The following is a 22,534-nucleotide window of genomic DNA, read 5'->3' as shown; positions in this document are numbered from 1 at the left end:
CAGATCTAGAAACAGCGTCAAGCGAGGATACATCAAGTATATCGACAGTCTATCCATCAACCACCACTCCCCAAGTTATCATTCAAGAACGCTTCAGTAAATGCCAAGTTAAACAGCAGAAGTACTTTTCATGTTTATATTGTGAAACATTAGTGACCAAGTTACCTCGTCATCTGGAAAGAAGGCATCCATTTGAGGACAAGGTAAAGGAAGCTTTGCAACTACCAAAGGGTTCTAATGAACGGAGACTTGCGTGGCTGGCAATTCAACAGGAAGGCAATTATAATCACAATTATAATGTTCTGTCAAAAGGAAGTGGTCTGCTCATTCCGAAGTATCGTGCCAGAGAACACCAACATAAATCAGTTGAGGACTATGTACCTTGTGACATCTGTTTCGGACTATATGTAAAACCAGATCTTTGGAAACATCACATGAAATGTAGAATATCCAGAATGGATACAGGCACTAGTACTTCAACTTCAAAGAAACAGAAACCTGTTGCAAATGGCAAACTATTGTTGCCAAAGAAAGCGGAGACAGATGTGAATGATAACATTTTGTTAAAAATGAGAAATGATGAAGTAAAGTCTGTAATTCTGAAAGATACTACACTACTTAACTTTGCATGTAGGATGTATGAACAAGATGGACATCTGCAACACCGTCACCAGTATTTAGCACAGAGGCTAAGAGAGTTAGGTAGGATGTTATTGGCTATACAAGAGAAAAGTCCATCTGTTGACACTATTGAGAAGTGTTTGGATCCTTCAAACTGGGAGGAAGTTATTGTTGCTGTAAGATCTGTAGCTGGCTTTAACTCCAAAACAAACCAATACACAATACCTACCCTTCCATTACGAGTGGGACAGAGTCTGGTAAAATGTGCAAAACTCTTGAAAACCAAAAGCATTGTGATCAGCAATGAAGAATTGCGCAAGAAAATGGAAGGGTTTGTCGAACTGTACGAAAGTGAATGGGGAGTGAGAATTGCAGCAAAATGCCACAACACCCTGCATGTGGCAAAGTTTAACAAACCACAGCTTCTTCCTGTTACCAAAGATGTGCAGAAACTACACAACTACTTAAAGCAGGAATCTGAGAAGCTCCGCAAGGATTGTCAGATTGATGATTACAGGAGATTTGCAGAGATCTGTTTAGCCCAAATCATCTTATTCAACAGAAAAAGAAGTGGGGAAGCAGAAAGAATCCATATCAAGGATTTCCAAGGTTTACTAATTGACACCCAAGTAGATGAAGATATTTACAGCTCTTTGACACAACTGGAAAAGGAAATAATCAAGTCACACAAGAGGATAGAAATTGTCGGGAAGAGAGGAAGTAAGGTTCCTGTGATTCTGACTGATGACATGATACAGAACCTGAACTGTCTTCTTAAGATAAGAGAAGGAATGAGTATTTCTTCAGACTTCCTGTTTGGGAAATGCAATTCACAGTTCCCCATTAGAGGGTCGGATGCATTAAGAAACCTTGCAGTCGAAAGTGGAGCATCAAATCCATCATTACTCACTTCCACCAAACTAAGGAAACAACTGGCAACAGTTTCGCAACTGTTGGGGTTAAATGAGCATGGACAGGATGCCCTCGCAAAGTTCATGGGTCATGACATTAGGGTTCATAGAAGTTACTATGAACTTCCAGAGAACACTATGCAGTTGGCAAGGATGTCCCGAGTCCTGCATGCTGTCAATGAAGGAAAAGCAAAAAAAGTTCAAAATCTGGATAACATCATTGTTACTGAAGAAGGTAAGATTTGTTTGCTAAAAACAGGGTAATATACATGCAAGTATTATGTGCAATTAAGTTCTGATCAACTTTGCTTCTTAATATTGTACAAAATTATTTGCCAGTTAATAGTTCTGACTAACTTTCCTTCATATAAGAAATAGAAACTTTGACCTTGGCCTTTTACCTAGTGACCTTGACCTTTGATCCTTCACTTCTTGATTCTGATCAACTTTGCTTCTTTATGTCATATAAAAAATCTATCAGTTATGAGGTAGAAAGTTTGCACTTTTTGACTTTTGACCTTTAGATGAAGGTCACATTGATTTAATTAAAGTGCACTGCACCCTGCCTGAAGGCTATGCATGAGTGTCGAACTTTCATGAACACTCATGAAAGAATGTTGAATATATGACCCGGACAAGCAAGGCCTAAAAAAATAGAACAAATTAAGGACTCACAAGGCTATAAATTTGTGAATCATGTGCTGCCCAACCTAATTTTGTTACTCTGCATTTGCATTTGAACGAGGTATATGCATGGAAAGTTTGAGGTTGCTACGTGAAAGGGTATTGAAGATATATCCCAGACAAGCAATAGCCAACGGACGGACAACGCCATACCATAATACGTTATTCAACAGATGTAGATATAGACTTAAAAATCCACCATGCTTCTTTTTGCTTCAGGCCAGGTGAGCTAATGCCATGGCGTCTGCGTCCAGCGTTCGTCAATTTTTCTTTTAAATTGCTACTTGTCATTAAGTACTGCATTGATTTTGACCCAAAGTTGGTCAAAATCATCCTTTGGAGGAGCGGAACAGATTTTGTATAAATGGTGCCTCTGACCCCCCTTGGGCTGGAGGGGCGGGGCCAAATAGGGGAAATGAAGCCTTGCAAAAAAGAAATGACCTTGACCTATATTCAAGGTCACAGGGGTAAGATCTGTTAAAACATTTAAGCAACTTCTTCTTAATTACCAAAAAGCCTAGAGGCATGATATTTGGCTGGTAGCTTTCTCGGAAAGAGCCATATTTTGGGAATGAATATTACCTTGTCTTATTTCTTACCCTGTACAAGGATATCCAGGTGCTAGATTTTCCTGTCTCAACCTAGATTTGAGACAAGCTACACAAGCTTTTTGCACATTCTCAACAATTGCATGACATCATAGTAACTCACCACGGCAAGCCTTATGTTTGGCAACTTAAGAATCTTACGCCTTGGGTTGAGATCCTTCTGTCTCACCCCCAAGGGGGTGAATGATTCTTTTAGTCTTTCTTTCAAGGTCAAAGGGGTCAAATATGTTTATATCCAGCTAGATTTTAGGACACTATTGACTTGGTTACAAGTGAGAAATAATTATACCAGGTGAGTGATGCAGGCCCCTTGGGCTTCTGGTTTTTTTTAATTGTGGCATATCAAAAACAAAAATATCAATATTTTCTTACAGGGGTAAAAATGTTCATCAGGGGCTGGCCTACTAGTCTTTTCAACACATTTCATTAGATACTCAAACCACAAAAGAAAAAAAGGAAATAATGTTGTTTACTTATGCGTCTGTATATACGTTACGTCGTATATAATTTTACTAACAAAAAAAAACACTGAAATGTAAATAAACTATACGCCTTTGATTCTGTGATTCATAAAGTTATTTCTTATACAGATGTCATGATGGATGAGGACGATTCCGACTCGGATGAAGATCCGGATCAATTTGTCAAGGATGACGACAAACAAGGTAAAGTTCTATTTAAAATTTGTCACAAGTGGGAAAAATGGAACCAGAAACAAAAAAGAAACAAAACAATGTTTTCCATGATTGATATTACAACTTCAATAATTATCATGTTGTGTTATTTACACGAAATTACTCTAGATGTACTGTATCAGTATTTGTTTTTTAGCCTACTATCTTAGGGCTATTCAGTTTGCCTCGAGTCTATGATCCGTCCGCCTGTTAACAATTATTTTATCATTATTTCTCCAGAAGCACCTGCATTAATAGATCTTTCTCAAATTCCATAGGTTGGTTACCCCATGTACTTAAGTAATTGTGCATATTCAATTTTGAGAATGATCATCAGAACAAGATGGGTCGCTAAGTAATCATCTTGAATTTTGACATTTAAAGTTAATGTTATTAGACATTATAAAAGGGATATGTCTGAGGTTGCATAAGTTAGGGATTCCTTTGTCTTTAACCGTAGTTGTGGAAATTCAATTTTGAGACATACTGTAAAAGTGGATTTTTTCGCGGTTTTGAAATTTTCGCTTATTTCCCTGTTATTAAATCTCCACGAAGATATCCACACGCAAAAATATTTCACACAACTCGCACTCTCCATTGTATTATAGTATAATAGGTACATGATGTAAAACTGCATGACTGCAGCATGAAAATTCCCCCCCATCGCGAACTGTTTGGAGGCTGACTAAGCAAAAAATTCCATGCGCGAAAATATTGGCTTTTACAGTATATATATATTTACAAACAAGATGGCCGCCAGGTAGAAATTGAAGTTTGTTATCATTATCTCTCAGAAAGTATAAAAGGACTGTTCTATCTCAAATTGTATATGTAGCCGAAGGATTTCCCTTTGTTCTTAATTGTACATATGGGATTAATTATGAGACTGATCAGATGAAAAAAGATTGACACACAGTGACACTCACCTCGCATACACACATCGACACAAAGCACACCAGCACAAAGCACAAAAGGTATGTAAAACAGTAAAGCTGAAAAAATTACAACCATAATTAAATGTTACCCTAACTCATATTAAAAAGTAACTTTTCTTCACATACGGTTAAGCACTTAAGTCGTGGTGCTTTAATTACTTTTATTTTGATGTTTGCAGTGCAGCGAATATGAAATTGTTGTTTAAATATGTATAAAAGGTTACTGATCCAAAAAAGCTTTATTTATATTAATTTGTATATATATATATATATATGTCACAAACAGATTCTGATGACCAGAAATGATAATGTTAAATCAGTGTTTATGGACTGGCTATTTGTGTTTTAAGTAGAATATATATTCCTATTACAGCTGCAGGCAGATGTCAGCAACGTAAAAATGTGAACAGGAATCAATTAAAAAAAAAAGGTAAAATTTTTTTTTTTAAATGTGGATGGGGGAGGAAAGAAGCTAAAAGTGGCGTCGACTAGCTTATTGCCAGGCCTGCATAATTTAAGTATATCAAGGAGGTTAAATTTATCAGTTGATTTGTTTTCTGCTACAGAGTGATGAATATCAATTTCATGAAACCTCTTCTGCTCTCTTTGTTTGTTGTTGAAATGAACACCTTAAAAGAGTACAAATGATGCCAAGTCAATTAATTAATCACTTATTGCTTATTCATTGATATTTCAGGTCCACAGAGTTGGTCTGTTGCAGAACAACAGGCTGTGTTACGGCATCTAGGAAAACTGATTCTTTCTGGGAAACTTCCTGGAAAACTTGTTTGTGAAGACGTGATAAAAAAGGAAGCCATCCTTCACAGAAGACCATGGCAGCAAATAAAACATTTTATCAGAAACAAAATAACCAGCAAAACCAGGAAAAACAACCCTGTGTTATTACCATTCTCTTGAAGTCTCAATCTGAGAGCACTTTTTGTGCGAGGACAAATGACCGGTGTTTTATTCTTACATGTACATTGATTCAACTCATTTTCAGTTAGCCTATTTGCCTATTGCATCACCCCAGTGTCAGCATTGCAAAGTTAAAGTTTTGCTGCGCGTAATTATCCCCTTGTGACGAATGTCAGAGGGGATATGGGGATGTTACTTTAAGGATGTAACTAATTATATAAGTAATGCCCCTTGTCAGTGCTTTAGCAGCTTCATTCCTTGAGGGATTTAGATCAAATTTCACACAATATAAGGAATGTAATATCTCGGACAAAGTACGAGTTTCAGGGTTGCAAGGTCAAGGTCTCTTGCTATTTTTAGAACAATTTTTTTGAAAATCTTTGTCATCACTTTAGCATCTTTATTCCTTGAGGTTTTTTTTATCAAACTTCACACATTTATAAAGGACTATAATATCTAAGACGAGTTCAAGTTTTTGGGTTGTAGTGTAAAGGCCGTCTGTCTGAAATATTGTGTCAAGTAGATTTAAAAAAGTGCTGAAGCTGTATTTCTCAAAACAGGGTAACAACATCCTTATGATATGAAGTTGTGCCCTTTTGCTTTTCGTAAAATTTTGCCAATACTTGCTAGAGTTACGTCCCTTTTTTCTCCGAAATATTGTCAAGTAGATCTATGAAAGTACTGAAGTGACATTTCTCAAATTTGGCATACAGCATCATTATGATATAAAGTTGTACCCTTTTGCTTTCTGTAAAGTTTCGCCATAACTTTAGAATGCATGTGACATCACATAATGAATGATCAGTAATCAATCGAGGATGGGTGGGAACGCTTGTATTGCAAAGGGTGATGAAGTGGAGGAATAGGGGGTATAATTTAGCCATTGGCTTACAGTTCTAGTTCAAATATTTTTAGAAAATCTGTGTCAGCACTCTAGCAGCTTCATTGTTAAGGGATTTGGATCAGACTTCACACACTAATTAAGGACCACAATATCTTAGCGATATTTTGTTGCACATCAGTCAATGTTGAACTGCAAAGGGATTTGTATCGTTTGTGATGCCTTGTTATATAACAAAATGCTCTTGTATATCAATAAATATGTGTACTAGGATGCTTATATTTGTGGGGTTGTGCATTGCATATAGCTGAGTGAAATGGGGAATTCATTTCTTTTAGTTAAATTTTTACAGTACCTCATTTTCCAATTACTCACATTTTTTCCCATTGGTACTTAAATAGGTTTTGATACAAATAGTCTTGTATGAAATAGAATTTTCAGCGGAAAATTTTAATCAGGAAACATATTGTATTGTAGAATTGTAATGTATCTGATATGCATCCTATCATAAAATATGGGTATTGTTTTAGCCTTAGGATGGTACTGTATTGTTCATATTGACAGTAATTTTGATAGTTAGTCTGATTGTGGTGGTACTGTATTGTTTGTAACTGACAATGATTTGTCAGGTTTTCATTAGAACTGGGGGGGGGGGGGGGGGGGGGGGGGATCTATCACTTCAAAAAGATTAAAAAGATTACATATTTGAAGAACATTTAATATATTTCTTCACCTCTTAAGTAATGTATCTCTTCTAGTAAATGGAGTGTGTAAAAACATATGTAATGTAACATTTTGAAAACAGATTGAAAGCACAGTTGTTTATTAACTAACCAAATGAAAATCAGAGGGTTTATAGTTATTTTTATAAGGCCATCAAGCATTTTGATGGGACATAGTATGATATGGCATTATCTGTCGGTTCATTGTAAAGATATGTTTTCAACTGATTTGTTTAAATCTTTATGCTTTTAAAGTAGCATTTTGATTTAAGTTCTAAAATGTTTCTTGCCTTTTGTTGTTTTTTTCTGTCTTTTTTATCTTGTCTTGGGATCTATCTCAATTTTGACTGATCTCTTGTTCACTTGACATGTTTTATTATTATCTTTACATTGTAGCTGTGCTGAATTTGGATTTGGGATTCTTTTTACTGGTGGGTACCTTAAGTGTTCAAGAAATTCGACTTTAGAAAGCACATCATGGTCATATTTAATTATGCAAAGTTTTACACGGCTTTTTATAAAATATCATTACACAAAATGTTTTCGTTATGAAATCGCGATCTACTTTACAACAGTAAATAGTACATGTACCAGTATGTTATCAAGCAAAAAATATATCAAAATGGGCTTGAAGAAAACAAGATAGTTACAATCGAATTGTGAATGACTTTTGATATGATGACTATTTCACATGTATGTCCTTTATTGTTGAATAAAGATTCAAATTCAAAATAATTACTTTGTTTTAAGAATCTTGTGTTTGTGAAATGAAGTATGCCCCACTACAAAATGTCACTACAAGTATATGACCCTTGAACCTCCAAAATCTTTTTCACACCTTAATTAATTATATGTGTAGTAATGTTTTCACGTAAAAATGATACTATATACATGTAATTACTTTTGATCAGAATCAAAAATTTTAAAAATCTCTTGGAGGAAGCTGATATGATCAAAGGATTCCATATTTATAAATGTATACAAATATGATAACTTGGGTGACCATTTGAAGTGCTGAATTGAAGGTTATCGAAACTGAATATAATGAGAGATGTAATAATAATGAGAGATGTAGGGATAATGAGTAATAATAATGAGAGATGTAATAATAATGAGAGATGTAATAATAATGAGAGATGAATAATAATGAGAGATGTAGGTTGATCAAAACTATGGACAAGTTTTACGGTCGCCATCTTTGTCTCATTGAGAAATATTCTGTATCTTTGAGTGATATGAAGATGGACGTTTTTCAGTGTGCTTACTTGTGATTTACAATGATGACTCGGTTCTCATTTTGAGGACTTGATGTTTACTTGGATGTGACAAAGGTTTACATGACGGGCGTCGTCGATGAAGCAGAAGACGCTTACTCTTCCGGAACACCTGGTCTTATTCTCTTGTACTTTTGCAAGGGTCTCCATGTAGATCTTTCCCTTATTTTCGAATTTTCGTTGCCCCTAGTTTAATCGATTTTGAGTTCGGATTATGGTTTTGTTGACGCTTTGGTATTCTCTAATTTATACATTACTTTTGATAGCATGTAGCTTGGTAATCAGATAACGTTGCATGGAGCTTTAAAGTTTTGATTCTAATGATAATGATTTATATCGATTTTCGGACTGCAAAATGTGAAACTTGAATAGCTAAAGGGTCCAATTTTAATAAGCAAAAACAAGTAAATGTACGAGTCATAAAAGTTGTTGCACATTGGAGGGAAAATTATAAGAAACAAGAAGGGTCTCAAACATTTTAATGACTGATAGTAAATAACGACAATTTTATTCTATATGGAACAAAAACCAGCAAAATGTCTTTCTAACTACCTATACAATGAAAAGAGTTACAGAATTTTTTGCTTAATATTCTGGACGACAAGTCATTCTCCCGACTTCGACATGTTTGTTGAGGTCCAAGTGTATGGGGTGGGCTTATTACCAGACATCCCCAATGCACAAGAGGATGTCAAGCGTGGGAGTGGGCTTATTACCGAGCGTGGGCTTATTGCCGGATAACTGCGGTAGAGAAATGATTTGATCGCTGACATGGGGCTTGTACAACCCGACAAATGTGGACATTTCGTACACACCAGAAAATGAGGACCTGACTAGTGATTCACACAACCAGACAAATGAGGACATTTCGCACAACCCAAACATGAGGACCTACCGTGTAGATTACACAACCGGACAAATGAGGACATTTCGTACACACCTGAAAATGAGGACCTGTCGTGTAGACTACACAACCAGACAAATGAGGACATTTCGTACACACCTGAAAATGAGGACCTGCTTTGCGTTTCACACAACCTGACAAATGAGGACATTTCGTACACACCAAAAATGAGGACCTGCCGTGTAGATTACACAACCAGACAAATGAGGACATTTCCTACATAACCTAGCAAATGATTAATATAACATATTCTGGTGTGCAGAGAGCATTATTAGACTTCTTAGCTAATAATTATTAGTACATCACGTGACTGAATACTGACTTACCATTGGCTACACACATGGGTACTATGAAGCGATCGTGCCCGCTCACCCGGGCACTATCAAATTTGACGCGATGTTCAACGTGATTCTATTATGATGTCACTATTACGTTACGTCACAATGTTTGGAGAGCACGATTATTGGCGCGAAATTGAGAAGTAACGTCCCTTGCTACTGTTCTGGTTGAAAAGGGCTGATTCTGAAACGCCTCAAAGCTGGCCATGGTGTATTACAATAAAAAGAGTATTGGTGCATATTTAAATGGAATGGTGATGTACTAAACCCATTATGGCCCTGTTGAGAGGGCAATATTGCCTCATAGTATTGTCTCGTGATGAGATAGTACGTGCCCTCGCCTTCGGCTCAGGCACTATTCCATCGCTCGACAATACTATGAGGCAATATTGCCCTCTCAACAGGGCCATAATAGATAATTGGTAGTGTCATTTTTATCAAATTTTGACCTCTAGGACGTCTAGATAAAATTGCTTTCTGCTCAAAAGGATTAGGTCTCAATAATATAATCATATTTAATTTGTAAGGTCTCTCATCTCTGACTGGGTCATAGAACATCGATATTCTGTCTATATACAGCGTGGGAAAGATCTCTCTTCAAACATTTGGTCACGGAACATCAATATTATTTCTATATACAGCGTGTGAAAGGTGTCTCCTCTACCAATTGGTAATGGAACATCGATATTATATCTATATACGGCGTGTAAAAGGTGTTTTATCTCAGACTGGGTCATAGAATATCGATATTCTGTCTAAATAGTTTGAGGAAGGTGTCTCATACCAGAATGGGTCATGGATTATCGATATTCTGTATATATACAACGTGTGAAAGGTGTCTCCTCCCAGACTAGGTCATAGAATATCGATATTCTATCTAATTGGTCATAGAATATCGATATTCTGTATATATACAGCGTGGGAAAGGTGTTTCCTCAGAGACTAGGTCATAGACTATCGATATTCTATCTATATACGGCGTGTAAACCGTGTTTTATCTTAGACTGGGTCATAGAATATCAATATTCTATCTAATTGGTCATAGAATATCGATATTCTGTATATATACCGCATGTGAAAGGTGTTTCTTCCCAGACTGGGTCATAGAATATCGATATTCTGTCTATATATAGTGTGTGGAAGATTTATCTTTCCAGACTGGGTCATAGAATATCGATATTCTTCCTAAATACAGTTTGTGGAAGGCGTCTCATACCAGAATGGGTCATGGAATATCGATATTCTGTATATACTTAGTATACAGCGTGTGAAAGGTGTTTCCTCCCAGACTAGGTCATAGACTATCGATAGTCTATCTATATACGGCGTGTAAATGGTGTTTTATCTCAGACTGGTTCATAGAATATCGATATTCTGTCTATAAAAAACGTGTGAAAGGTGTCTCATACCAGAATAGTTAATATAATATGGAAATTCTGTATATATACAGCGCGTGGAAGGTGTTTCCTCCCAGACTAGGTCATTTTCTATCTATATACGGCGTGTAAAAGGTGTTTCTTCCCAGACTGGGTCATAGAATATCGATATTCTGTCTATATATAGTGTGTGGAAATTTATCTTTCCAGACTGGGTCATAGAATATCGATATTCTATCTAATGGGTCATAGAATATCGATATTCTGTATATATACCGCATGTGAAAGGTGTTTCTTTCCAGACTGGGTCATAGAATATCGATATTCTGTCTATATATAGTGTGTGGAAATTTATCTTTCCAGACTGGGTCATAGAATATCGATATTCTATCTAATGGGTCATGGAATATCGATATTCTGTATATATACAGCGTGTGAAAGGTGTCTAGTACCAGACGTGGTCATAGAACATCGATATTCTGTATATATACAGCGTTTGGAAGGCGTTTCTTCACAGACTGGGTGATAGAATATTTATATTCTGTATATATACAGTGTGTGGAAGGCGTCCCATACCAGAATGAGTCATAGGATATCGATATTCTGTCTATATACAACGTGTTGAAGGTGTCTCATACCAGAATGGGTCATATAATATGGATATTTTGTATATATACAGCGTGTGGAAGGTGTCTCCTCCCAGACTCGGTGATAGAATATCGATATCCTGTCCATATACATCGTGCGGAAGGTTTCTCCTCCCAGACTTGGTCACAGAAAATCGATATTCTTTCCATATACAACATGTAAAAGGTTTCTTATCCCAGACTAGGTCATATAATATCGATATTCTGTACATATACTGTTTGGTAGGTATCTCTTCACAGAATTGGTCATAGAATATTGATATTCTGTCTATAAAAAGCGTGTGTAAGGTGTCTCATACCAAAATGGTTCATAGAATGTTGATATTATGTCTAAATACAGTGTGTGGTAGGCGTCTCATACCAGAACTGGTAATAGAATATTGATATGTTTTCTATAAACAGCGTGTGGAAGGTTTCTCAACCCAGACTGGGTCATAGAATACCGATATTCTGTCTATAAAAAGTTTGTGGAAGGTTTCTCATCCCAGACTGGGTCATAGAACATCGATATTCTGTCCATATACAACGTGTAAAAGGTTTCTTATCCCAAACTAGGTGATATAATATCGATATTCTGTGTATATACAGCGTGTAGGAAAGTGTTTCATACCAGACTGGGTCATAGAATATTGATATTCTGTCTATAAAAAGTGTGTGAAGGTTTCTCATCCCAGACTTGGTCATAGAACATCGATATTCTTTCAATATACAACGTGTAAAAGCTTTCTTATCAAAGACGGACTCATATAATATCGATATTCTGTATATATACAGTTTGTTGAAGGTGTTCAATCGCAGACTGTATCATAGAATATCGATATTCTGTCTATATACAGCGTGTGAAAGGTGTCTCATACCAGAATGGGTCATAGAATATCGATATTCTGTCTATATACATCGTTCGGAAGGTGTCTCCTCCCCGACTTGGTCACAGAACATCGATATTCTTTCCTTGTACAGTGTTTGGTAGGTGTCTTTACACAGACTGGTGCATAGAATATTGATATTCTGTCTATATACACGTGTTGGAAGGTGTCTCATACCAGAATTGGTAATAGAATATCGATATTTGTTTATATAACAGCGTGTGAAAAGGTGTCTCCTCCCAGACTCGGTCATAGAATATCGATATGTTGTCTATAAAAAGCGTGTGGAAGGTGTCTCATACGAAAATGGATCATAGAACATCGATATTCTGTCCATATACATCGTGCGGAAGGTTTCTCATCCAAGACTGGGTCATATAATATCGATATTCTGTACATATACAGTGTTTGGTAGGTGTCTCTTCACAGACTGGGTCATAGAATATTGATATTCTGTCTATGTACAACGTGTAAAAGGTTTCTTATCCAAGACTGGCTCATATAATATCGACATTCTGTACATATACAGTGTGTGGATGGTGTTCCATCGCATACTGTATCATAGAATATCGATATTCTGTCTATATACAATGTGTGAAAGATGTCTAATACCAGAATGGGTAATTGAATATCGATATTCTGTCTATAAAAAGAGTGTGAAAGTTGTCTCATACCAGAATGGGTCATAGAACATCGATATGAATATATAATTCTGTCTATATACAGCGTGTGGAAGGTGTTTCATAACATAATGGGTCATAGAATATCAATATTCTGTCCATATACATCGTGCGGAAGGTTTCTCATCCAAGACTGGATCATAGAATATCGATATTCTGTCTATATACATCGTGTAAAAGGTTTCTTATCTCAGACTGGATCATAGAATATCGATATTCTGTCTATATACAACGTGTAAAAGGTTTCTTATCCTAGACTGGCTAATATAATGTCGATATTCTGTACATATACAGTTTGCGGAAGGTGTTCCATCGCAGACTGGATCATATATAGTATCGATATTCTGTCTATATCTTTCTGTCTATATACGATTTGTGGAAGATCTCTCTTTCCAGACCGGGTCATAGAATATCGATATTCTGTCTATACATACATTGTAAGGAAGGTGTCTCATACCAGAATGGGTAATATAATATCGACATCTTTTTCTACAAACAGCGTGTAGAAGGTGTCTCATAAGAGACTGGGTTATAGTATATCGATATTGTCTATATACAGTGTGTGGAAGGTTTCATATACCATACTCGGTCATATGATATCGATATTCTGTCTATATACAGCATGTGAAAGGTGTTTCATCCCAGACTGGGTCATAGAATATCGATATTCTGTCTATATACAGCGTGTAGAAGGTGTCTCATCACAGACCGATTTTTTGAATATCGATATTCTGTCTATATACAGCATGTGAAAGGTCTCTCTTTACAGACTGAGTCAATGAACATCGATATTATATCCATATACAGCGTTTGGAAGGGGTCTCATCCCAGAATGGGTCATTGAATATCGAAATTCTGTCTATATACAGCGTGTATAATGTGTCTCATCACATACTGGGTCAAGGAACATCGATATTCTGTCTATATACAACGTTTGCAAGTTCTCTCCTCTAACACTGGGTCAAAGAACTTCGATATTATTAATTATGTACCTTGATGTAGGTCTTTCCTACCAGACTGGGTCAAGGGATATCGATATTCTGTCTATATACATCGTGTTGTAGGTAAATCGATATAATGTCTATATGCATCGCGTGGAAAGTTTTTACTGGCATACTGGGTCAAGGAACATCAGTATTCTGTCTGTATGTCTATATACAGCTTATGGAAGGTCTCTCCTCTTCCACCGGGTCAAAGACCGTCAGTGTTATGTATATAAACAGCGTGTGGCAGGTACCCCTCTAATATTAGGTCATAGAACATCGATATTCTGTCTTTATACATACAGGATATCTAACAGTGTCTTCAGTAATACCAAATATTTTTCACGAGTGCGTAGCACGAGTAAAAATATCAAAATATTAGCTACACGAGTGAAATATGTTGGGTATTATTACTGAAGATACTGTTAGATATTCTATTTATCACTAGTGAAAAATATCACCTTTATATGATGAATAATTTTCGATATTTCACGAGTAAAAAATGTAATAAATAAGGTGGAAGATATTCCCTCTAATACTTGATCATAAGACAGCGACATTCCGTCTATATACATCGTGTGGAAGGTTTCCCCTCTATTAATACTGGGTAATAGTACATCGATATTCTGTCTATATACATCGTGTTGTAGGTATTTCCTTCCTGACTGGGCCAAGAAACATCGATATTCTGTCTTTATACGTACAGTGTTTGGATGATCAGTAATCCCAGACATTGTACAATGCCGGTATAAGGTACCATCTAAGTATACCTACCATAAGAGATTACAATGAATCAGAAAAACTGCCATGTGTTTCACACATCCGACAAATGAGGACATTTCGTACACACCTGAAAATGAGGACCTGCCTTGGGTTTCACACAACCTGACAAATGAGGACATTTCGTACACACCTGAAAATGAGGACCTGCATTGCGTTTCACACAACCTGACAAATGAGGACATTTCGTACACACCTGAAAATGAGGACCTGCATTGCGTTTCACACAACCTGACAAATGAGGACATTTCGTACACACCTGAAAATGAGGACTTGACTTGTGTCTCACACAACCCGACAATTGAGGACATTTCGTACACACCTGAAAATGAGGACCTGCCGTGCAGCTTACACAACCCGACAAATACGGATATTTTGTACACATTAAAGAAATGGGAATTGTCATTGTATTTTCTCTCAAATGTGTATGGCGGATATCACCCATATTTCCCTCAAAGATAGGCGCGTGTTCTGCTGCATGCTGAATGACGTACATTGTATACAGGTAAAATGAGTATTATATTACGTGTAATGGGAATAAAGCCTGCTGCTCTAATGTATGGTCAGAAAAATCTTTGGGGTCTTTTCTCATCTTCCTTACTCTTTCTCTTTCCTAATGTCTGCCTTGACAAGACCTTAATTTTGAGCGCTCGCCCCTGTGATGAAGGTGATGGACCGTTTCCCCATGACGTGACATACTAAAGTATTTGAAAATGGTGTCGTTCAGCATACGACGACTATACTGTTTAGCCCGTTGTCAGTATAATGTCACCGGGTGTTGTATGGTGCCGGGTGCCTTCGGCATTATACTTCTATTGAGGTAGCACTATGAATGAAGTAGCAATGCACGCTATCGTAAGGAGGCATTACACGAAAATACCACAGTCTCCCAAAGACACGCATACATCCTGCGTCTTTTTATTCTACAATGACAAAATTCAAATATCAGTCTTTCAGTTCTATCAGCAAAATGTATGTAATCTGATATTAGTTTTCCGACTTTCATAACTGCCAAACATCCGCCAAACACCCATCGTTAATGTACTTTCGGAGTATAGGCAAAAACACATTTTGAAAGTTGAATTTGTTTTATCCGTATCAACGATTTCGTAGACATTTGTTGAGAGTTCTAAAATGTTGGTTTTTAACTAGTTTATAGTGAAAGTGAATAAAATGTCCATTGTAACTACAATATTGCGTTTATTTTGTTTGAATTTTTAATTTTTTAGTTGTTACCATGTTGTATTAGTGTTATTTAAAAGCATTGCTTCGGTTATTAATATTGATTCCAATCATCACATTTGATATAAGTTGATGTCCTCATTTGTACGGTTTGAGAAACATTTGTGTACCGGAAGTCCTCATTCTCCTGGTTCCGTTGTCCTCATTTGATAGGTAAATTTTCATAGTAATATATTATACCGGAAATAGTTTAATTATACGCAGAAGAGCATTTTACATCGTTTAATGTGATTTTGGTGACCATCAATGCAGTATTAAGGATTTGTAGGGGTGGTCCTCTTTGTATGGTTTAGAAGTGGTGTCCTCATTTGCCGTGTCCTACAAGTATGTGTGTGTGTGTGTGTGTGTAACAGGAGAGGAGAAAATATAGCGGCCAGACCGGGGTTTGAACCCGGGACCTCCGAACACTAGCCGGATGCTCTACCACTAAGCTACTTGGTCACCGATGATCAACCCTGTCCAGTCCCGCAACACACCTCCCTCCCTTTTCCAAGTCTTTGCCCTCGAAGTCACACGAGACCCTAATACCACCATCATAGGTATTTTAGTTGGGCGCCAATCTTGTAATAGGAGAGGAGAAAATGTAGCGGCCAGACCGGGGTTTGAACCTGAGACCTCCAAACACTAGCCGGATGCTCTACCATTTGAGCTACCTGGTCACCGATGATCAACTCAGTCCAGTCCCGCTACATGTGCATGTTATTGTGTTTGGGGTTTGCTTGGCTGTGTGTACAATAAATATAAAATCTCTAATACATGGTGCCTCCAACCTATATTTAATTCTTCTTTAACTAAACATAAAAACAACTTCCGGTGATGGACGGACACAAATTACGGAACAATTAATTTATATAATATACTAACATAAAAAGATGATGTTGATTAATTCCGGATACACACTTGATGGTTGATAATATATATATACCATATATATAACATCCCCCCGCAAAACAAAAATTGGTCCCCAATTTTGAAATAGTTACCATCAAGTGAGTACTCTAACTTTACAAGAGTATTCAATTTGAAAAAAAATATGAACATATGCATGTTTTGTTTTATAAAAACGAACATTAATGTTCGGTTATTGCAATCAAGAACTGGACTGAGAAATATGACCATATTTGGTAACCACATTCACCAATACGCCATCTACTGTCTGTTTCAATGAAATATGGCTGCCCCCATTGCCTTACGCTTCAAATAATTTACTTGCAAAAGCATCTTCGTTTTATGTAGTAGTTTTACCGAAAATATTGAAATGTATTCAGTAGATATTTTCAAGATGCATACTATTTGGGAAATGCATAACGCTAGCGAAATGTGAAGACTAAATGAACCTGAACTTTGCGAATAACTCCAGGTCAATATATTTATGTAAACAACTATTGCGCAGGCGCATTCGTCTCCAGATGTTTAGAAAGTTTTGCTCTTCCGTGTTCATTCCAAAACGGCTGACATTATAAAAACGATAATTAAATATGTTATTCTTTGTAACCACCAAAGAAGAATGTCGCAAACCGCATCAAAATCTGTTGGCCGAGAGCCGAGATATCGCACATCGAAGTACGCGATTTGCACCTGTCGATCGACTGCTAATCAGCGTATCGGTCAGTCACGCTGATTTGGAACTCTTCAGTCTATGACGTCACAGGTTGAACATAGTGACTGTTATGGTGGCCAGTAGCATAGAGGACAGTGTGAACAGTATCAGCACAAATATGTTTGAATACGATCTGGACATGAGATTTGAGGTTGTTGAATTTGGCGAATATTGCCGACGAGAAGTCGGAATCCAACAATATAAGTTTGAGTTAAAAAAATAATAACATAGTGAAATTGACTCTGAAAATGACCGCTTGGTTAACACAGACTGGTGTAATAATCGGTCAATCACCAATAAATGTATATTAGTTATGAGTTTACCATTTCTTACTCGTTAACAAAGAAAGCAACAGAGCATCAACATTTTTAACTAAAATAATGTGCCATTTCATTCGCAAATTAATATTCGAATAAACATACCAACAATACAACAGTTCTGGATACTCTGGTTTGTGAGAAAAGACGAACACACGTACAGTAAATTCAAGCGTTATATTCTATACAAAACTCGCTTTCGTCATGAAGGACACTTAATTTTGAAAGTAATATATTATAATCATCATCATCTACAATATACTAAATCTCTCTCCCGTATGAATACCAGTGTTAAAGTCTACAACAAACTTCTACATATACAGATTTTATCCCTTATTTTACATGTCATGGTCTCATTGGTTTCAGGTCCATTTTGGTAATTCAACTATGACGGCAATCAGGCCTCGAATGGCGAATGATTACAAAAAATTAAATACATATCGGTCAAATAAACCCCTAATATTTTACATATGATTAATTTTGACATTGGAGAACATATAATTGTGTCCATTCTCTAAGCACTGGTAGAAAGTACAGAATAGAGCTTCATAAATATATTCTCAAAATTACTAATTACCCCGGTAAATATAACATTTTACATAAACCTCCCATGACTGATGGTGCACTTAAACTTGCAAATCTCCTGTGTCATTCCAATTTTGATATGTGTAAATATATACACATACTGTATATATATATAGATATGGAATGCTTCACAAATTTGCATACAGTTATGGAATCTTATAACACCCCCAAAAATGTTCTCTCCACATAAAGGTGTGATTTGTGCAAATACATTGCTGAACTGTGTGTGGTTCACTATGATTGGATGGTCAACATACTTTATGTTTACCCTCCGTCCGTCCGTCTATCTGCCTGTCTGTCTGTCTGTCACGCAACAGTTGTCCGGACAACTCCTTATAAAGTACTACTCCGATTTTAACGAAACTTGGTATACATGATCAGTATAACATGTTGTTGTGCATCCCACATTTTTTCTCCACAAAAGCATTTTTCAAAATGGCCGCCGGCTTCTCATTGGTTGAGGCTTGTTCGGACAACTTCTAAAGTACTACTCCGATTTTAACGAAACTTTGTATACATGATCAGTATAACATGTAGTTGTGCATCCCTTATTGTTTTTTACTGTTGTTTTTTTCGAAAAACTATTTTTCAAAATGGCCGCCGGCTTCTCATTGGTTGAGGCTTGTCCGGGCAACTCCTTCTAAAGTTCTACTCCAATTTTATCGAAACTTGGTATGCATTATCAGTATAACATGCAGTTGTGCATCACATTTTTTTTTACAAAAATCTATTTTCAAAATGGCCACTGGCTTCCCATTGGTTGCGCATGTGGGTTAATGTTGCGTCCCGTTTTGTTGTCCATTAGTGTATTCATGTAAAATATACATTGTTGTACATTGTTGCAACTTGTACATTCCAGTGACGTCACATTGTTTACAGATCCCGCGTTGTGTCTGCACTGCCTGACACGAAGGCTTCATTCTGTTTTTTTTAGTGTTTTTGTTAATTTTCTGATAATTCAATTGAGCAGGTATGATTAAACAACCCCAATCAATATGAGGTGTGAATGTAATTTTGAATTTAAACGGCATGTTGCGAAAAATACTTCAACTTTCACTTTGTCAGTGCATTCGTGATCGCAGCTTCGATCGGCTGTCATGGCAACGACGAGGACGGTGGTTTTATCACAGTGACGAATTTACAAACTTGCATGTGTACCGCCGAAAACTTCTAACTATACTTTGTCTTTGGAAATTATCTGTAAATAATTAATTGAATTAATTACGATCCATTGCATTCGTTTATTAACGTTTGTTCGTTTCATGCCAATTTCGATATTTAAAACACTGAAGAGTTCCAATATTGGAGAATGAACATTAACACTTGCTCTATGAATCGTCCTAGAGCACCCGACTACCCTAAATCAATAATTATGAAACAGGTAGGAGCGTAAAGGTAATTGTATGAGAACAACGAAAAGTGCTGTACATTCTTACGAAAATGACAAACATCGTCAAAATTACTTAAAAAGTAGTCAATTAATCGGCACTTCTTCAATTAACACCAGTTTATAACGCCGTTATGTAACCATACTTGAATAAATAGAAGAATGTACAGCACTTTTTCTCGGTTTCTTAGAACGACGAATAAGTGTATCATATTTATTTGTACGACAAAATACGTTGGTCGGGTGCTCTGGCCATATTTACCGACCAAGTGTTAATGTAGTCATTCGTGCCGGTCACGTGACCACGCGAGAACACGAGGAACGACGAAAACATCCCGATAAAGACGTTGGACACCTAACATTAAAATCCGATCAAGAAAACAAACAGAACTAACCGGGAAATCATTAAATATTGAATTTATATTAAAACATGACGTTTTTTGTTCTTTTTAATTATAAATGCAACATTAACCCACATGCGTGAGGCTTGTCCGGACAACTCCTCCTAAAGGACTACTCCGATTTTAACAAAACTTGGTATACATGTAGTTATAAAAATGCCAAATAAATAGGTGCAGTCCTAGCTCAGGCAAGGGACCTTGTATTACTGTTGCAATACTATCCATCCTTGTTGTTTTTGTTTTGAAGTACCATACATGCTTGAGTACAGTTTCAATGGGATACATTCCTAATCCGGGCCTTGATTAGCAGCACTGGTTTTGGTTTTCAGTAATTCTTTATGTGTGTTTCATCATATCAAGTTGAAATATGCTAAACTAACGATGGAACTAGCCTAAATTTAGTGCATATTAGAAGTTGACATCAATAAGGTCACAGAGTCCTGGCTGTATTATAACTGATGATGCATTCCCGAAAGAAAGAAGACATATTTTATTTTCATCCATCCAAGATAGATCAACAAACTTCCAATTTCAATTAGGACCATACAGAAACATGCATGTGTACAATCATATCAGAACAGCAGTAAACATTTCAAATTATTTGCAATTAAATCCTAAACCGATGTCAGTAAATTTATCAACTTTAAACTTAGAAGATTAATGCTTTTGCATTAAACAATAATGTTCGTTTACAGTTCTTACAGTACTTTGATTTAACACTACGAACAGTTTTCCGTCAATGCCATAGGGATTCTGAACACAGTCCAGTCGGAACGCCTGACTTAGTCTCTGTTTGCCCTGGTTAAGTCCTCGGATACCGTGAATCCTGATCCTCTTAGTATCCTCCTAATGATCTCCTGTTTCTTCCGTCGATGCGTGAATTTCACTATGACAAATTTTTTTTCTGGCGGTGTCGAATCCTCCCAGTCTGTGGGCGATGTCAATATCTTCCGGACATAGAGGAACTGTCAGCTGTGTGTTTGCGAATTCAACTACATTCTTCATACATTCTTCGACCGATTCTCTGGCTGATGGGTCACGGAGGCCGGATATCCTAATTGAATTCTTTCGGCCATGCTGTTCCAGGTCGTTGAGTTGATTCTCAAGGTCGCCTATGCTTGCCTCCGAATCAGTTTCTTACTGCTCAAGGACATTAACACTTTCTTTCAAATCTTCGTTTTCTGTCCCTAGTGTACTTATCCTCCACTTTAGAGAATTCACTAATTCCTCATTTTCTCTGTGAATTTCTGTTTGTAACTCCTCTTTCAGTTTCTTGACTATAGTGTCAATATACTCCTTTGTAATGAAGTTCTCCATTTCAACGTTACATGTAACTCTTCCAGTCTGTCGGAAACGGTCATAGACTTTCTAACATTATGAGGTCCCATGGTGGTAGATGTTGAGTACAGAATGTCACCGTGAGTAGTGGTCACCACTTGATGTGTTTGTCCATTATCATATCAAAAATGCTCCAAAAGCGACTTTTCCTGGTATTGATGATGCAGGAAAGATAGGTACTGTGATGGTGGTACCTTCTTACATAATCCTGACAAAAATCAGGTGGTACTATCACATAGGATTGTTAAAAATGGATAATTTTGTCAGAGCGTTGATTTCACCGGCCACCACAGGTACGCGTGACGTTGCTGTTGTTGTAATGGTCTGACTTTTCCCTACAAGCTCTTAACTCTACTTGATAGTACCGTGCTTGGAATATATAATTAGATACAGGTCCTTCGTTTATTTAAAAATCCATCATTGGCAATATAAACCAACTAGCAACCATAATTATTTACAGCACCACAAAATGACAACTTACACACTTTAACACCAGAACAGCTACTACCTCAAAGAAAAAGACTGACAACTTCAAGGTAAGTAACCAGTCAATGGCTTCTCTTAAGAGGAAGGAAAATGTAGAAGGGAAAAACGAAAGTACAGAAGGGAATTATACAACCAACTTGCAACAATGATGTACCAGCCAATGGCTTCTATAAATTATCTTCAAAAATCCTACCTGTCTTGTATGACGCTAAACTGAAGTCTTCATGTGTTGATCTGTAGAGGTAGGTTATGGTGAACTCTTCAGCTTGTCTTGGTAGGTAAAACGCCCCGTCTAATGTATAATTAGAGGTTTGATACCGATATATATACACTTTTATCTACATGGTCATGTGAAGTACTTATGTTATCTCCTGTTGTTTGATTGGATATATTTTGTCACACCTTAAATGAGGCCA

General features: G+C 36.7%; 1 protein-coding gene across 4 annotated transcripts; it reads left to right on the top strand.

Moving 5' to 3' along the window:
• The first annotated feature begins 421 nt into the window (after positions 1-421).
• LOC117318973 lies at positions 422-6,465 on the top strand. 4 transcript variants are annotated; one of them, XR_004530530.1, is made up of 5 exons: positions 422-1,767; positions 3,415-3,489; positions 4,334-4,472; positions 4,807-4,863; positions 5,131-5,191. XR_004530530.1 is itself a non-coding variant. In XM_033873888.1 (4 exons), exons 1-4 carry the CDS (start codon positions 435-437, stop codon positions 5,349-5,351), a joined length of 1,674 nt encoding a protein of 557 aa, XP_033729779.1. In that variant the 5' UTR covers positions 422-434; the 3' UTR covers positions 5,352-6,465. The 4 variants fall into 4 exon arrangements, 3 of the variants coding, with proteins under 3 accessions (XP_033729779.1, XP_033729778.1, XP_033729780.1); XM_033873888.1 differs by lacking the exon at positions 4,334-4,472 and having other exon boundaries at positions 4,807-4,849; positions 5,129-6,465; XM_033873887.1 differs by lacking the exon at positions 4,334-4,472 and having other exon boundaries at positions 5,131-6,465.
• Positions 6,466-22,534: the final 16,069 nt, after the last annotated feature.

Source organism: Pecten maximus, unplaced genomic scaffold, assembly GCF_902652985.1.
Source record: "Pecten maximus unplaced genomic scaffold, xPecMax1.1, whole genome shotgun sequence".
Taxonomy (NCBI): Eukaryota; Metazoa; Mollusca; class Bivalvia; order Pectinida; family Pectinidae; genus Pecten; species Pecten maximus.
The sequence above is the reverse complement of the archived record's forward strand: the minus strand, read 5'-3'. Positions and strand labels throughout refer to the sequence as shown.